The sequence below is a fragment of the Ambystoma mexicanum genome, chromosome 4q (genome assembly GCF_040938575.1).
Source record: "Ambystoma mexicanum isolate Mex_15411 chromosome 4q, UKY_AmexF1_1, whole genome shotgun sequence".
NCBI lineage: Eukaryota > Metazoa > Chordata > Amphibia > Caudata > Ambystomatidae > Ambystoma > Ambystoma mexicanum.
The window spans coordinates 334250947-334269409 of record NC_090928.1 but is presented as its reverse complement, the minus strand read 5'-3'; the positions used below and the strand labels follow the sequence as shown (position 1 = coordinate 334269409).

General features: G+C 47.2%; 1 protein-coding gene across 1 annotated transcript in view; it reads left to right on the top strand.

Moving 5' to 3' along the window:
• Window positions 1–18463, top strand: part of RIOX1 (ribosomal oxygenase 1) — a 603487-nt gene that overhangs the window by 141479 nt on the left and 443545 nt on the right. The window contains exon 4 of the mRNA XM_069607921.1: window positions 3133–3232. Coding sequence (XP_069464022.1) covers window positions 3133–3232 — 100 coding nt within the window. The remainder of the gene's footprint in view (window positions 1–3132; window positions 3233–18463) is intronic.

The following is an 18463-nucleotide window of genomic DNA, read 5'->3' as shown; positions in this document are numbered from 1 at the left end:
CCACTTTCCATTGCCCGTAAGTGCCTCCAATACAGCGCCCCCCTACCTCACACAAAGAATCACCAAAGCCCATTCATCAAGGCCCACCAGGAGACCATACACAGACGTCTTGTGCCCAAGGTGAAGAGATGTAAAGCTGGAGGCTCCAGCTTCCCCTACCATGCTGCCAAACTCTGGAATGACCCCCTTCCCTGTGGGCTGTAAAATACTACTGGATCTTCCGCAAAGCCCTCAAAACTCAGCTCTTCTCATAACCCACCCTCCCTACCCATCATGTCAGCAATTCAACCATACTATACCACCATATAGTATGTTCAGTATGACCAATATGTATGAGAATGTTATGTCTCAACGTAACTGTAATATTACCTTTGCTCATCTTTGTCTATGCAACAATTACTTTACTGTATGACTAAGTTTGCCTCCTTGACTTGTACCTGCAACAACGCCTCATTGCCTCCGGTTGTATGTGCGCTTTACAAATGATATAAATAAATACAGCTAATCTGTAATGTTTGTGAAAATTTGCTAGGTATCGTCACTTCTCCCCAAGGGGGAGCCCTTTTCCATGAGGCTAGAGAGGTGCGCCCGCTACCCAGTAGTCCCCCTAGGGGTGGTATAAAGCGGATGTACTCCATAGGGAGGGGGCCATAGGGAGGGACAACCACCCCCCACCCCACTCTGGGGTTAAGGACAAGGACATTGGGTACAACACATTACATAAAATCCCTTCCTGACATCGCTTCACTTCCCCATCCATTTTGAATTGCCAACCACTATATTGATAGTAAACCAATGTATTTCTGTGAGACCAGGAATACAATGAAGATAGAAAGTACTAGGACGAAGAAGAACATTGAAAGCATAAGGATTACTGACGTTCCTGGAACTGAGGCATGAGGAATACCAATGAGCCATTGTCAACAGGTGTTGGCTTTATGCTGAGGCGGAGCAAGCCCCATAAGAAGGAAAGCAAAGGAGGACACCAGGTCTTCGACTTCCTTCCTGGTCGGAGAACCCAGGAGTTTAGAAGTACGTGGTGGACCTGTGGGAAGGGTTCTGCATATGAAGCCGGCAGGAAGCTGAGAAAGTCCATGACTGGTCTTGCGTTGGCAGGACCGAGGCCATCTGCAAATTGGAGAGGCAGCGCACAACCTCCAGGAGGAGGTGAACCGTACATTGCCAAGACTGCAAGAAACCTCAACATGAAGAGCCGCCAGAGATGCAGAAAAGAAGACTGCTGCAGGAAGCGGGACGGAGACTGACCCCATTCCCTGGAGAGACCGGCCCTGTAACATGAAGCACAGGTAGGGACATCGGGGGGAGGGGAGTTAAGAGGTCTCGGCTTCATGCCAGGGTAGTGCTTCAAGGGTCTGGGATGCCAACAGAACTAAAGAATGCATCCAAGGGAATCTTCCTCGTACTAGTGGCAGGGATAAGCCCCCTAACCAGCAAAGAAGTATCTGAGACCCGAATGAAAGAGAAGAGTGCATCCAAGGACATCTTGCTCATACCAGTGGCAGAGGTAAGCCCACTGACCACCAGAGAAGGGTCTGAGACCCAGAGAGAAGTAAGGCTTGACACTTTGTTGATTCTGTGGAAAGGTGCAAAGGCGAAACCCAAGTGAGAAAAGAACTCTCAAACACCAGGAGAAGGGAGCCATTCTCCTGGTGGGGAAACCAAAGCTAGTCATGTATGCTGAAGAGGTGCCAGAGGAAGGGAGTTATTTTCCCTGGCATCGGAAAGAGCCTTTCGATAACAGGAGAAGGGAGCTATTCTCCTGGTAAAAGAAGTTGACTGCACAAATTACTGAAGTTACCAGCCAGGGGAAAGAAGTCATCCCCTGGCATTTATGTTCTAGAGGACATTTTTCAGAACATCATACATGTACCAGGAGAAGGGCATCATTCTATTGTAGAGAGAACTTTCTGTGAGATTGCTACAGGCCGGGGGAAGCGAGTCATTCCCCCTGCCATTGTCTTTACAAGAGAACATTGAGGGACTGCTACCCATACACCAAGAGAAGGGAGTCATTCTCCTGAAGAAAGGCTTTCTGTTGGACAATATTAGTTGGTGTAAGGGTTAGAAGTAGGTTCTGACGCAAGACAATGGATTATCATTTGGCCTGACATTCTGACAGTTCTTTGAGATTTTCATGGGGAGGAAGGATAGCTCAGGGGCAACGCGTTTGTCTTTGAAGCAAGACAATGCAGCGCAACACAGGTTTGAATCCCGATCCCGCTCTGAGCAACCACTCGCTGGTACTAAGCGCATTATAAATGAACAATAAAATAAATGCAATTTTACATTAATAGTCATTTACCACAAACATGCCATTTTTGTGTCGGCTTCCTCCTTCGACACCATTACATGTACCAAATGTTATACTGTTCAGATTGTGATGTCAGACAGAACAATATATTTGGAACTGTATTTCACATGCCAAAGGATACTTGCAATGATCCGAACCTTATGGAATTTTAAGATGTGTGTTGAAGACGAACATTCTTTTCTGTTAAACTAATCCATTTTAAGGTCATTGTGTTATGATTTGTTTTGTGTCTGTAGAGGTTTCATGTTGTTATGCACTGCATAAGCGGTTATGCAATGATACATTGTTATTCACCATCACAGATGACTTAGTTAAGTAGGAAGGGGGGGATCAACGCAGCATTTAAATTAATGACATTATTTGAATTTGTGTATGTTTTGGAATAAATCACTTTTTTGTTGATTAGATTCTAAATCTGTTTGTGCTTTATTTAATATTGAATGGAAATTCAATTATGCTCGGACTGTATTGATACCTCCTTAAGGATGTCCTCTTAAGGTCTGCCCTAAGTGTATAGGTACCACTAATAGGCATATATTCGTTGAGCTATGCGAGTGGAAGCAGGGGACATCTCTGATATGTTTCTTATTTTTTGTTTACAGTATTTGCCTATTATTAGGCCGTGAAAGGGGCTGGAACGCTGCTTATCTGTATGCCCGGGACCACAACATTATGACCTGAACTGACCCTTTAAAATAAATGTTGTTAGGACGGAGGACATTTTTAGATCACAAAAAACTAGCAAATTGTAAGTGCTCATTCCCTGACCACAATGCATTTAACATATTCTCTTTCTACAGTGGAGCCTGGGAGAAACGCTGTGCAGTAATCCATAGGCATAACCCTGATTACTACAAAGGCCTTTTTTCTACTGCTGAATTTGACAGGATTCTAAGGGAGGTAAGACTGGGTTTGTTTCAATGTTTGTTTCCTTCAAAATTCACAATTTAGTTAATACTTTACTGAAATGGTAATTGCTTAAGCAATAGAATGTCCATTTAAATAACTAAGAAATGCAGCACAAACTTCTTTTTTGTCCAAGCTCAAATGTTTAATACAGCCTTTTGTTTGTTACATCTTTCCTGCTTTAATTTGGTTTAGGCTGGCAGGGTACAAGGCATAAATTAGTTTTCAAAAATTGATTAGCAGTGTTTGCTAATTAAAATTGTTTTGATTAGCAAACAGACCCATTTGGTTAGCGATTTTGTACTAATATTGTTAATGTCGCCAGAAATTATTTGTACCCAGGATATGAAATGAGCAAAAATACAGCAGTTTTACGTACCGCTGAAATAAGACATTAGCTAGAGGAGACAGCCCTTGCAAATTCTTTAAAATTCTGCTAGACCTGCAGGTCAGGTAACTTAGTTTCCCTATTCAACCTAAGAGAAATGCACTCGAACCATTGCAATGGAGGACAACACATTTAAAATGCGATTTGTGTACAATGGTGCATTTCACTAGAAACCCGCTTTGTTTGGCACACTACTGCCACCCAGAGGCCAGCCATGCACAGTGAAACTTTTGTTTGACATTTACTCCAAAGTAAATGTTTCATAAGTTTCAAGCATCTCTTGCAAATGCTCCTCACCCTTCATAAAATTTACTCGACAATACGACTGGGCGAAAGGACTTTGCAAGCCACAGTGGAGTGTCTGTAAATGTGAAAGGTTAGCTGCATGAAATGGACACAAATAAATAGATATGATAAAAAAGCTCTGAAAACAGTTTGGCCAGCTGTCTCCTGCAGTTGCTAATATATAATGCAATTATAATCTTTAAGCAAAGCGAGCTCTGAGGGCTAACTACAGTGTTTGATATTGCAATAGATCTGTAGATGTTAAGATTGAATTGAACTATTGATCACTACTTTGCGTAAGCATCTAGTTCACTTTTTGTATTTTATTATCAAAGAGGAAAGAAAGAGACTAAGCAGAGTGGATTGCGTAGCAGGCAGAGAACTGAGCAAACTAGATGAAATATTGTAGTTTGTGGTCATCGCAATTTCAGGATACCTGGTATAAAGCAACTGGTTAATAATATAGAAACTAAGGGAGTATGGGGTCGCTCATGGGTTGAGCACCAGTTCCAAGATGTATGCAACCTGAAGGTTACCGAACTAGGTTTGCCATCAAAAGCACTTAATCATGTGATCATGTACATTTTCAAAAGTGTTCACTCGTCAATATGATGCATCTTCCCCAACAAAATGAAATATAGTTGACACAATGACATTTAGATACACTAACCTAAATTTTATTGTAAAGCATGGAGATGTTGCATTGTTTTAAAGTATCAATACTCTATGCATTATGTAACAACCTACATTTTAGGAATGGAATTACAGGACTGTCTTTTAAAAAAAAAAATATAAAGTTGACACATACTGGTCTTTGCCAGACAGGATATAGAAAGCTTATTAAAAGTACCATCCCAATTATTTCTGGTTTGAAATTATTTGAAAAAGAAAAAGAAATTCTCGTATTAGCACTCCCGCACATGCCTTTGGCACTTAAGATTGGAGGAGATGATTCCTGTGGCACTTTCTCGCCAATCGGATTTGAAGTGAACAGAGAAAAGAGGGGGAAGAGAGGGCAAGAGAGGAATGCAGGCAGGCTGTGCTTTCATTCAAGAGGGCAACTTAAATAGCTATCTTTGCTACACATGTCCATTTGATTAGCAAACTGACAGAATTGCATAGCAAATCGCTATGCAACACTGCTTATTCTAATCCTTGGAGTAATACAAGCAGATCTAGCTGCTCCCAACATCGGTTGCTGTCAAATTGACATTTGCTTTCTTAGTTGTATTATTTTCAGCATGTACTTGTTTATGTTCTTTAATATTGTCATTTCATACTCCTTTATTATAATTCCAGTGTACCTTTAGTACATGAAGGTAGATTTATTGTCAGCTGAATTTATTTTTGTGTGCAGTGGTAGCATGCAGTGCATCCTAGTCCACCAAGCAGAATGTTTAGAATAACTTAATTTGAGTTTGAAAGAATATTTTATGGACCCAATTCTTTTGAGACCCTAGTCCATGGGCACATCCTTCTAACTGGAAACAACGTGAAAGTAACAGTTTGAGTTGCTATTAAGATTTGCTTTTGGATCTGCAAAAATGTTCCCAAATGTTTGATTAAGTTGTGTATGATGGAGGGCCCCCCGTCATGGCCACATCTGGGAGCATAACACTGTGTTGAATGAGCTTATTTCCTGCAGAGAAACTGTAAAAATCTTGAAACATTGATTTATCACCCAAACCCATCATTTATAGACCCTCCTTCGAGTTCTACTAATGTAGAGTGGGTGATCCGACAGTTGGTATGTGTTTAGTCTGCTTGTACAGCTCTCACCTACAGGCCTTACCTCTTGTATATCTCTCGGTGAAGTTGTGAAGAGAGAAGGCCTGTCTGCCCGAGAAGCCACCTCGCATCTCCGAATTAAAACTGAGAGCAGATGGAGCTTCTCCAGAAGCACAACACCCGAGTTGAAGGAGGAAACACCTTACAGGGAGAAAAAAACCTCCTTGGCATTATTCCAAGTTCCGGGTATCCGGTGAGGATAGTGAGTATGTCTTTAGCTTGGAGTTGCTTCAGCAGACCGACAATCCAAGGATTCCGAATTACGACAAGACTCAACGAAATGCCCAGAAGAGGTTGTAGGACCGGTACCACAGGGCAGAAGAAGATACAGTGCGTGGATGACGGTGTAGGAAGGACAGTTAGATTTCCAGGAAATGTAGGCACACCAGAGCGGACCGTGAGCAAAGGCAAAGAAAAGCGGAAAAAGGAATGAAAGCCATGGCGGCACGGAGAGCAAGGTGGAGCAGAGAATAATAGAAGCGCAAGCAACCTAAGTATAGCATTACAACACCACGATTACCTGAGCCTTTTATGAAGCAGTGGCGTTCCTCCAGCTCTGTTCTAATGGCAGCAGCCATCTTGGACGTATGACTTCAAGGCTACGTGAGATTGGCTTCCAAGATCGCTGCCATCTTCGGATGGAACAGTAATTATGGAATCGCCAATGCTTCCATACAGAAAAGGCTGGGCACAACCTCCACGCAGCGGGAGAGGTAGGCGAATGCCTAACAGCCCTGTTCCAGGAATGGTTATCATGGTCTTAGGGTAATTGAATAGAAGTTAGTGTTCCACATCGATTTCTGTTGCAGATCAGGTTGTGATATTTTATCATCAGTAACAGATTGGAAGAATAGGCAGAACCACAGTACAATCTGTTCAGGAAGATGGGCAGCATGTCTCAACCCAAGGCAGTATCCGGATCTGACTAGCAATGAAACTCTGAACTCGGAGTGGGCGGGGAGATGGTTGAGGGGCAGAGACGAATAGATTCCCATAGGACCAGTTTCTCATGCTAAGCCTGTGCGGCAAGTGCTGTTTAATCGACCATCTCTCCTTTCTGCCAGAAGTGTTTGTTAAAGTTCTTTGGATGTTTCTACGTATTTCTTCCAGCTTCCCAAATCTTTCCTCCAGAGCAGAGGGAACCTTGTATAAAGCATATGTTCTCGGCTCCAAAATTCAACCTGGACCACCCAAAGTCTATTTGCTATTCAGTTGTGCCCTGTGGTGGTCTCTATGCCCCGGAGTATGCTTCCAAGATCTCAATTTCGAAATACGTAGTGGTTTTCATTTGAATGTAAGCTATTGCTCATCTGAAGGGAATCTGTGCGCCACCTGCGAAAACTGAGGCAGCTTCAGGAGCATGTTCCTCTCAATATCCTCTAACATAAGCTACTCTTCCCTTTTTAAGCTGTATTCCATTGATTTTATATCCAGGTCAGAAGCCCCATGTGAATTACGTTTGGTTTAAAGAGGGTATCAATTAACTACCTTCGCCCTATGAGAATGTTCATGCTTTGCAATTGTTTGAGATGAGCGAGGCGGGGCCTTGACAAACCTTTTAGTACCAGTTGTTTATAAAAGTGGGTCTTGGTAGACCTTCCTCCTCCACCCTTTCCACCCTTCAAATCCCTTTCACAATTCATCCGGCCATATGTGTGTATATACATTTCTGAGGCTTAATGATCTGCTTAGATCACATGCTATGCACTTGCTGACATCTAGTGGTAGTCACCGAGTATTACATGATTTGTTTTCAAAATTCGGAAAGGGACGTTGACTGGTGTGTCAGTAATATTATCCCTAGTGTGACATCTACTGTACCCATGGTCGTTCACGCGTCGAGGTCCATCAGATTGTTTTTTTCTGCCATTGTAGTCGGCCGCTAGTTGCGGTGTTACTTTCAGGCTAACACCTTTGATTAGACTAAGTTTATTCATAGACTTCCTTTCCATCCTTTGCCATCTGCCCGTTTACCCCGGCATCATCATCTGCCTCGGCAGACCTCAACATACGGCTCCATCATCGACGACGCATGACTTACGGCAACCAAAGACTGCGGCCTTCACGGGCCTCTTCGAGCCTCGGTCCTCCAGAGTAGGGGGAGGTTTCATATAGTTGTACCCTTTTAGAGAATGCCTCTACTGACCTCCTATCTCCCCTTTTGTCGCTGCACTGCCCTTTCCATTAGCAATCGAATATATCCCTTTTAAATGTTGTCCTTCCTGCAATAGGAACTTCCCTTGTAAAGATACTCACAGGGTGTGCAACCACCGTCTTCCAGGGACCACCCTGAGAAAAGCTGCAAGTCCTGCAAACTTTTCTGCACTAAAAGATTGCCGAACTAAACGCTGGGCCGCCCACGACATGCAGGCCGAAGCCTCCTTTACGTGACGGGAGGCAGCAAAGGCAGCATCAACGTCCTTAGTGATGCCGAAGGCAACCGTGGTTCATCGGAATCCCATGTGCTGGCCCCCAACTTCAATAATCAGGCCAGTGGCCCTGTGACGGAGACTACACCTGGCGGCCCAGGCACTCTCACTTGCCATCACACTAAGCCCACAACCCATGGCTGACCGTCGACTGTCGCGCGGTGTTCATGGAGAGGTCCTCTAAATCATCCTACCAACTACAGGCCCATAATCACAGTACCCTTCTTTCTCAAAATCCTAGACTACAGCTTACTTACTATGCCAGCAATTCCTAGAACAACACTCTCTCCTTGGTGTCAGACAATCTGGTTTCCGACCGAAACGGCCCTTACCTATCTAAAAATGCAACCTGACAGCATTAGAGATGCTGGCAATGCGGCTGTCCTACTCTTCTTAGACCTCTCTGCTGCATTTTATCTCGTGGACCACAACCTACTCTGCCAAAACCTTTCCGTAATCTTCCACTTCGAGGGAATTGTTTCCTCCAACGTATTCCACATCTTTGACAATAATTACCACAGCTGTGCTGCTTCGGAAAACTTTTTCGACGTAGGTGTCCTGCGTTAATCACGTCGATACCTCGAGGGCCTCCTCCGACGGTCGACGTCACCAGATGTTAAAAGTAGGACGCACAACGGCCGTAGCCTCAGTTCTGTTTTTTCCACGAACGTGTTAGCTTCGAAATCTCAGCGCGCCTCGGTTCTCTTGTGAATCGGTTCTTCGAATATTGTTGTGTTAAACGAAAATATGTCTTCGTCTTCTGCTACCCCGAAGTCGGGCTTCAAGAAGTGTAGGGACTGCGGTTCCAAGATGTGTCTGACAGACCCGCACGACGTCTGCCTCTGGTGCCTCGGTGAAAGCCACGTAACGAATGACTGCGACGAATACCAGTCTTTGACGTCGAGGGCCTTGCGGGAAGCGGAAGAAGAAACTGTCGACGGGAAGGGTTTCCAAACCCCGTAAGTCGAAGTCCGCTGGACTTTCGACCGACGATTCGAGGGGTGACTCTCCACGTCGGCGTAAGTCCAGGGGGTCTTGTTCCAGGAGTGGGTCACGCCATTCCTTGCCTCTTCGAGGCATGCATGGAAGCGCGGTCATCGGTCGCCTTCCTCGTCCTTGACTGCAACAAACGGCGGGTTGCTTGTCCCACCAAGCATTCATCTCCGGCGGAATGGGACGCCTTCCGCAAGGAGATGATGGCGATTTTTGAGTCGCAGGGCACCGTTCCGTCCGCGCCTTCAAGAGAAGTCGATGAGGAAGGCTCTTGAGCCAATGCTCGCACGTCTTCGGGCTCGGGCAGTCGGCACGATCACCGGGAACCTTCGAGGTCCCGGTCGGAGAAGGAGGATCGCCACCGTGCCCGTTCAACGGTCTCGACGGCATTGAGGACCGGGACCTGGGAGTCTGTGAGGCCTTCAAAGAAGGCATCAACGCCATCTGCGCCATGTCCGTCGAGGGAATTTCTCGAGGCTCTGGCTCCGAGGAAGCCATCGGCGCCGAGGCTGTCGAAGGACACGCTCGGGGCTCTGTCGAAGTCGTTGGTGCCTCGGTCGACGTCGATGCCACTCCCATCGGCGCCCTCAACGCCTTAGAGGAATTTTTGCCAGAGGTACCCCTGAGAGCTGTGGAAGCTCCTAGGAAGGAGCTCAGCAAGCCTGTGCGGCCTATACTCGACCCATACTCTGTTCCTCCTCCCAGGGTGGACTTGTTCCAACCCTTGGAGTACATTTCAGAGGTTGAGGAAGAGTGCCACCTGAGGTTCCTGATGACTTGTTGGAAGACCTGCGTCAGTCTTTGCATGACGCCAGTGGTCTTGATAACTTACCCGGAGGTTGAGTTTGGAAAGCCTGAACCTGCTACGCATGCTGACTCATCGTACAGGTGCCTCATGTTGAGGGTGATGGAATATCTGAGTTGGTCGGCTCCACCTGTGGATTTTCTGCAGGATGACCTGACATATTTTGGACCAAGGTCCACCCACTGACCCGGTGTTGCCATGTCACATGGCCTTACAAAGAATGGTGGCGGTGGCTTGGATTGCTCCGGAGAGTTTCCCGGCAGTGAACAAGTCTTTGCCGAAAAAATACCGCCCAGCCAGTGGTGACCCCTGCTACTTGTCTACGCATCCTACTCCGGAGAGTTTGGTGGTGCAGGTGGCTACAGCCCCAGCAAAGCAGGATTCGTACCCTACAATCCCTCCTGATAGGGACGACAAACGCTTTGATGGCTTTGATGGTATTTTCTTCTGGGGGTAATGCTTTAAAAGCAGCCAACTCAGTTTGTGCCCTTGCAGGATTCATGCACACTCTGGGGAATTGTGTGTCGTTAGCGTCCGAACACATTCCCGAAGGGGAGGAACAGGATGGTTTTCTTGCCCTCGTTCAGGATGGCAAGGATGCCATGTGTGAGACCGTTCAGTCGGGTCTGGACATGGCAGACTGTGTCAGCCGGTCCATGGCGGCGAGCACCGTGATGCGCAGATTTACGTGGTTGCGAAAGTCGGGATTTGCTCCTGATGTACAGTCCCGGCTTCTCAACATGCCTTTTGATGGTGTACATCTTTTTGGCAGAAAGGCTGCAGCAAAGTCTTTGAGCGATATAGTGCATCAACCTACGCCTTTTCGGCCTAGGGCACAGCAATGGAGGGGAAGTTCCTTTCGATACTACTCTTCCTTTAGTAGATCGAGGGGAGCTGCCAGTCAAAGGGGCCAACGTAGGAGTACCAGAGGTGGAAAGCAAGGTACTCGGGTTGCCAAAGCCGCTCGGACAGTTGCCTCCTTGCCCTCAGGCACTGCCACAGCCGCTTCCGCTCATTCATGAGGCCAAGGCCCAGGGTTCGCCGGTTGGGGGAAGGCTGGTGCAGCATCTTGTAGAATGTTGTGCGATTACTTCAGATGTGTGGTTTCTGGAGATAATAGTCCACGGCTACTGTCTTCCTTTCCGGCAGAGGCCTCATGACAATCCACCGGGGAAGCTCTTTTTAAGAGTCTGGATCCGCTCCTTGCGCAGGAAATCCTATCTCTGCTGGAGGAAGGCACCATAAAACTGGTGCCTGTAGCGGAGATGAACAAGGGATGGTATTGCCCATATTTTTTGATCCCGAAAAAAGGACGGGGTGTTGAGACCCATCAGACTTACGTGGTTTGAACAAGCTCCTCAGGAAGGACAAGTTCAAGATGGTTACTCTTTCTCAAGTCCTCCAGGCCCTTCAGGACTGGTTGGTGTCTCTCGACCTCAAGGATGCTTACTTTCATGTGCCGATTCATCCAAAGCACAGGAAGTACCTGAGGTTCGCGGTTGGCGGCTCGCATTTTCAGTTTCGGGTCCTGCCGTTTGGATTGACCTCCGCCCGAGGGTCTTCACCAAGCTGATGATGATGGTGGTGGTGGCAGTGGATCTCAGGAAAGGGGGGATTCACATCCAACCCTGCCTGGACGATTGCTTGATCAGGGCGCGCTCTCCCGAGCAAGCCCTGGATCATCTGTCCGTCACCTGCCACTCCCTTCACAAGCTGGGCTTCTCCCTCAATTTAAAGAAGTCCCATTTGACACCTACCCAGTGGCTCCAGTACATCGGAGCAGTGCTCGGCACATCCCTGGGGCAGTCTTTGCCTCCCCAGGTGAGGGCTCATCACATTCTGTAGATGGTGAACAGATTTCAACGTGCCCAGTCTCTCCCGGCGTTCGAGTTCTTGAGGTTGCTCGGCCTCATGGCATCCTGCATTTTACTGGTGCCAGAGGCCAGGCTGCGGATGAGATCTCTGCAGTGGGCACCGTTCAGATTCCGCCCTCGGTCGCCCAGAACCTTCTGTGGTGGGCCGTCGAAGGAAATCTGTTCAAAGGGGCTCCGTTTTGGCAGTCGTGGCCGGAGGTGACGCTCGTGATGGACGCATCCCTTATGGATTGGGGCGCTCATGCCAACGAGCTGACGGCCAGCGGTCGTTGGTCTCCATCGGAGACCAGACTCCGCATCAATCTGTTAGAGCTGCGGGTTGTCAGGCAAGCCCTGAAGGCTTTTCAGCCGTCTGTGCGGGGGAAGAATGTCCTGATTATGACTGACAATACAGTGGCCATGCACTACCTCAACAAAAGGGGGGGGGGCAGGGTCAATCCCACTGTGCAGGGAGGCGATGCAGCTCTGTTTCTGGGTCATCCAGCAGGAAATTTCGATCTCGGCAGTTCATCTGGCCGGAGACGAAAACGCGGCGGTGGACGCTCTGAGCAGGCAGAGCATGGTGTCTCACGAGTGGGAGCAGGCTCAGGAAGTTCTTCTGGAGATCTTCGCCCTTTGGAGAACCCCACAAGTGGATCTCTTCGCCTCCAGTGTCAACCGGAAGTGCGAGAGATTCTGCTCGTGGGAATTTCCCCCAAGAGGAGCCTTAGGGGACGCGTTCGTAGTGGAGTGGTCCTTCCACTGCTGTACGCGTTCCCAACAGTGCCCGTCATTCTGCAGGTGTTGCGGAGGTTCAGTTCCTCGATGCTCCTCATTGCTCCGGCATGGGCCAGGAAAGCGTGGTACCCGGACCTTCTAGAAATGTCCATCTGCCCTCCACGTCGTCTTCCCTACCGAGACGATCTGCTCTCACGGAAGGGGGGGTTGAGTTCTCCATCCAGAGGTCAAGTCTCTCAGCCTTCATGCTTGGTATCTGAAAGGCTGAGATATAAGGATTGGGACCTCCCTGAAGACGTAATGGAGGTGTTGCTTTCGGCCAGAAGGCCCGCAATGAAATCCCTGTGCCGTTGGAGGAAGTTCTGCGACTGGTGCAGGGTACAGAATGTGGATCCTTTCCAGTGTTTTATTCGTTTGGTTTTGTCTTTTTTGCTTTCTTTAGCCCACAAGGGCCTGCAAATCGGTACCATTAAGGGGTACCTGGCGGCACTGTCTATATTTAAGCACTCGTCTGAGGAATGTTCTTATTTTAAAATCCCTTTGCTATCTCAGTTTCTAAAATGGCTAACTCATGTGTTTCCACAGTTCCCTTTCCAGGTGCCGGGATGGGATTTGAATTTGGTTTTGAAGTTCCTAATGGGAGCTCCGTTTGGGCCCTTACATTCTTGTCCATTGAGACTGTTGTCCTTTAAAACTGTGTTTTTAGTTGCGGTTACTTCCGCACGCAAAGTGAGCAAGTTGCAGGTCCTTTCCGCCAAACCACCCTTCACTGTGTTCCATAAGGACAGGGTTGTTCTGAGGGTACGGACTTCCTTTCTCCCGAAGGTTGTGTCGGAATTCCATCTGAGCCAGAAGGTCATTCTTCCAGCATTCTATCCTCCACATCCTGGTAAGGAAGAGGAGAGGCTCCATAGGTTGGATCCTAGGAGAGCTTTGAGTTTCTACACCTCTCACGGATGTCCCGGGTCAGAATGGACGATCAGCTCTTTATTGGTTACGCTGGAAGGCGGTTAGGTCAGACTTTTTCTAAGCAGACCTTGTCTAGATGGATCATTTTGACGATCTCTGAATGTTATCGTTTGGCGGGGAAGGACCCTCCTGTAGGTTTACGGGCCCATTCTACTAGGGGTATGGCTGCCTCCACTGCACTACAGAGGGGTATTCCGATTTGCAATATTTCCGAAGCGGCCACATGGGCCTCTGTCCATACTTTTGTGAAATATTATTCCCTGGACTCTATCCATGGGCAAGATTTGGCCTTTGGCAAGGCAGTTCTCTATTCTGCAATTTGATTGGGCATTCTAAATTTCCTAAATTCTTTTCCCACCTCCTTACGTTGGTCCAGCTTTGGGAGTCTATCAAAGATGTGGAATACGTCAGAGGACACAATCCCCTCGAAGAACAAGTTACTTTCTTACCTGGTACCGTTCTTTCGATGGGATGTTCCTCCAACGTATTCCACATCGTACCCTCCCTACCTGCCCCTCTACAGAATTTCTTATGCGATTACAGCTTACGTTTCCGCATGGCTTTCTGTAGTCACACTGGCAGAAGATTGGTGCCACACGTTCTGGGGGAAAAAACAACTGTGGCTACGGGCGTCATGCGTCCTACTTGTAACATCCGTTGACGTCGACCTTCGGAGGAAGTCCTTCAGGGAGCGTATCGACGTCATCGACGCTGGACGCCTACGCCGAAAAAGTTTTCCGAAGCAGCACAGCTGTGATAATTACTGTCAAAGATGTGGAATACGTCGGAGGAACATCCCATCGAAAGAACGTTACCATGTAAGAAAGTAACTTGTTCTTCTCACCCGAGGCACTCCGATAGATCAAATCCTTCCTAAGTGACTGTACCTCCAGAGTATTCATTGACAATCGCTCATCCGACCCTATCCCTCTTGGTGTCCCACAAGGGTCTTGCCCGTCCCGGACCCTCTACAACACCTACACTAAACCCCTCTTTGACATACTTGACACCCTAGGCATCACCTACACAACATTTTGCAGACGACGCACAAATTCTCATCCTCCTTTCCGGCAACTACACTAATGACTCTAACACCATTAACAAAGTCTTCTGCATCGTTCAGTCTTGGAAGGCTATGCATGATCTTTGCCTCAATGATGAGAAGACCGAGTTAATCATTGTAGGCTCTCCCGCTCACTTTAAAGCTCTCAACCCCTCTTACGCCTCCTTCACCATTGACGGCTCTACCATCCCTGTCCTCAAACATGCCAAAACCCTGGGAGTTTACCTTGAGGCAGAATTAACCATGATGAGGCATGTCGATGATATATGATATGATAGTTTATTTATATAGCGCCTATACACAATGGGCCTGATTCACAGAACGTTTTCCTATGGCATTGCGCCATTATAAAACAATTCCATGAATCAGGCCCAATGTGTTTCAAAGTGCTTCAAGGCAAGGGAGGGAACAAGGGAAAATACAATGACATTCTCACAGGCTATGAACAACAAGAATGTGAAATTAACTATCATGCTAGGTCTTGCGACATTTCAGATAGTGCAAGATCTAAGACACAGATGGGAAGGAAATGGGAAACAGATGGGCGACTACCGTACTAGGCCTGATGACATTTCTGGTAGAACCGGAATAATACAAAAGGTGAGAAAAGGGGAGGAGAGAGGAGGAGAGGAACAAAACAAGTGACTATTGTACTAGGCCTGATGACATTTCAGATAGTGCTGGATTGGGGGAGGGGAGAATAAGTATGGGAGGGCGGAGGAGACAAACAATTGTTGCTATTGTACTAGGTCCAAGGACAATTCTGATAAGAGTAAGTGCAAAGAAAAAAGTAAGGGAGGGAGGAAAGAGGGAGAAGGGTGAGGAGGAGAAAACAGAATAATCAGTGAAAAAAGAGCAGGGAAGCAGACGGAAGAGCGAAATACAGTTGCAGAGGTCAATAAAACACATGGTTTTAGTCAAGGAGTTATTAGATGGAAAAGAGGCAAGGGTACGTGAAGGTGGAAGGATTCCATCGGGCCCATGCTCTAGATGGTCGTCCTTGTCCCGGGATGGGGGTATCTCCCCATGAGAGCCTCCTGCTGTGTACCACCTCTAAGGGGACTATCAGACAGCGGCCTCACCACCCTGGCCTCATGGGAAGGTGCTCCCTGTTGAGGAAAAGTGGTGACATGTACAGATTCGTCAAACTGTTGATAGAATTTGGCCGTTTGGGGTCTAGGGGGAGTGAGTAAAGGACTTTGCACAGTGATTAGCGGGGCCATAAGCACTTTGCGCACCTGCCTAGGGTTTCAGCAACCACGACACAAATGAGTAAACCAAAAAATGTGGGAGGGGGGGGGGGTTTCAAGGAGCTTTTGCAAACCTGGAGAAAGGATTTAGGACCTACAACCCTTCCCATATATTGGGGCAAAGTAAAGTTAGCGCATTGGCTTTGCTGCATGCTTTTTCTTGGGCATGGCTTCAACATGCCCAGGCTCATCATGCAGTAATTAACTTCCAGGCATACCCCTTTGTGCAGAGACCACCTCTCCAGCTAACTCTCCTCTTGGCACTGCGTATGCATAGAATACAGTTGAATCCAGCAATAATTTTGGTCCAAAGGTACACAACTCCTATGATATGATATCATATGATATGGCATTTATAACGCGCCTATACACAGAATTACAGTTACCAATAAACTCTTTACAAGTAAGTTACTTTGCAACACGTATTTTCTTTTCTAGGCAGAAGTCCCAATCCCTTCAAAGTCTTTCCCTTATTCTTGGAGCATGAGTGTTCTCAGTGGCAGAAGGGGGGTCACTAGGACTAATGACCAACGGGCAGTGTCAGAATAGGTTCTTCAGTATCAAAAGTCAGAGTTCCTTAGGAAAACTGGGCAAACGGGTGAGTACTTTGCTTCTGAGTTAGAAGAGTGTCCAGGGGCTTCGCAGAAGACTCCCTAGCAGGATTCTAGCAGTGGGACTGGGTGCAGTGGGTGAGAGGCCTCCCCATCACAGAAAACAACCCACAGCTACACAGAAACCCTAACAGGCTTAAGGTAAGTACATACCCAAGCCAACACAGTACCTCAGCATTGAAGAAGATTTTGCAGCAGGAGAGAACTTCAAGGTCTGCAGCCAAATACCGGTCAGTGGATTCCTTGCCATGGTGACTGAAAACAAGACCTCAAAAGTAACTTTGCAGCAGGGATTGATGAAGAAGGCTCTAGGCAAGGTTTCCCTTGCGGCGAATGTGGTTCTGCGGATTTGGTGCCTTTTCAAGGAGCACAGAAGACAGAAAATCGTGGTTGAATTCTCGTCGTTTTAAAGGTCCAGCAATCTGGTGAGGGGACTTTTTGGACTTGATTCGTGTCTCTGGAGATCCACCAGGATGCCCACGAAGTTTCAGCGAGATTCAGAATTCTGAAGACTGTGCACCGCACAATGACTTGAGTTCCCAGGGTATTGCAACAACGCATGGTCGTAGCAACGCGTGGGATGGCTCAAAATGCAGGTCTTCTTGAGTCTAGTGGGTCTCACCAGGCTCTGGGTCGGAATCGTCGTTTTCAGAGATCCCAGGTCGATTGGAAGGAAGGGCACAGCAGGCTTCGGTTACACAGCAGGCTCTCCGGTCGCTGGAAATCGTCTCGGCTGCTTTTCCTTAATCTTCCTTTTCGGTTTTAGTTCCAGTGGTCGACATGTCTTCAGCTTCCAAGTTTGCAGTATTTAACAGGAATTACAACACAACCTCTGCATTCTCTCCCCGCATTTTACAAGAAGGGGCGGTCTGGTTGTCCAATCAGGACAGCCAGCCGCCCACTGGGATTTGTCCCCATTCAAGCCAGGCGTAAGACAAAAGGCTGGGGAGTTTTGGACTCCTCCCTCACTTCCTGCTCTCACAGACTGGAGCCTGGGCGGGAGTGCAGGGGACTCCTGCCGCGGATAAAAATCACACAAAGGAAATTCCCACCCTGGATGTCAGGGGAAGGAACAAGAAACGACAAACACTAAAATGGCAAAAAAAGAAGACCGGGGCCATTTTGGTAAAAACAGACACCCTTAGGTCCTTTTACTGCAGCTGTGAACACAGCCCGCGGTAAAGGTGCACCAAATTAATACAAGGTATCACTGCCACCGGCCATTGAAGGTAAGCTTGTCACTGTAACAGAATTGTTACAGTTTTAAGGTGAAAGGGGATACATTGTATCTCCTCAGCACTCCACATAAGGTGGGTGTGCTAGTTTCAATTAACAAAATGTAAAAGGGAGCCAAAGATCCTTTCTACCCTTGGGAACTGTAGTTCACTCAAGGTTAGCCAGAGAAAGTTAAATGGGGAGCCCCTAGGGCAACCCAGCAACAATAGGCACTTATTGCCAATAAGTTGTTAAAGATGATAAATTTAAAAAGACACTCTGGAGAGTATTAAAAACGGCACCCATAAAAAGAGTTAGATTATGAGTGTGGAAAAAGGTTCCCACTCACTGAGGTATTAAGGAAAAATATCCCACTAGTAAAGCAAAACAAAAAGTCCTGGGGTTGAACCAGGAAAGGAAGATCTACCAGTTCTGTGCAAATCTTACCTAACACCCCAGGTAGGGAAGGTGATCACAGCTCTAATAATGCCATCTCCAGATGGATAGGCAAATGCACACAGCTCTGCTACTCGCTATCCAAAAAGACCCTTCCTTTCACTCCTAGAGCACACTCTAACAGAGCTACTCTAGCATTTCTTGCAAATGTCCCCCTAGACGCTATTTGCAAGGCAGCTACTTGGAGTTCCATTCATAACTTTACGCAGCATTTCTGCATTGACACGCACTCTAAAGCAGACTCACTGGTGGGACAAGTGGTGCTAAAACATCTATTAGGGAGAATTCTCATAAATGTGCTAATTCCCTTCTACCTTCGTAACCCCCAGCTTGTTTTCAGGACTCTTGCACATTTAATTGTTATCCTGGAGAGAGGAGGACC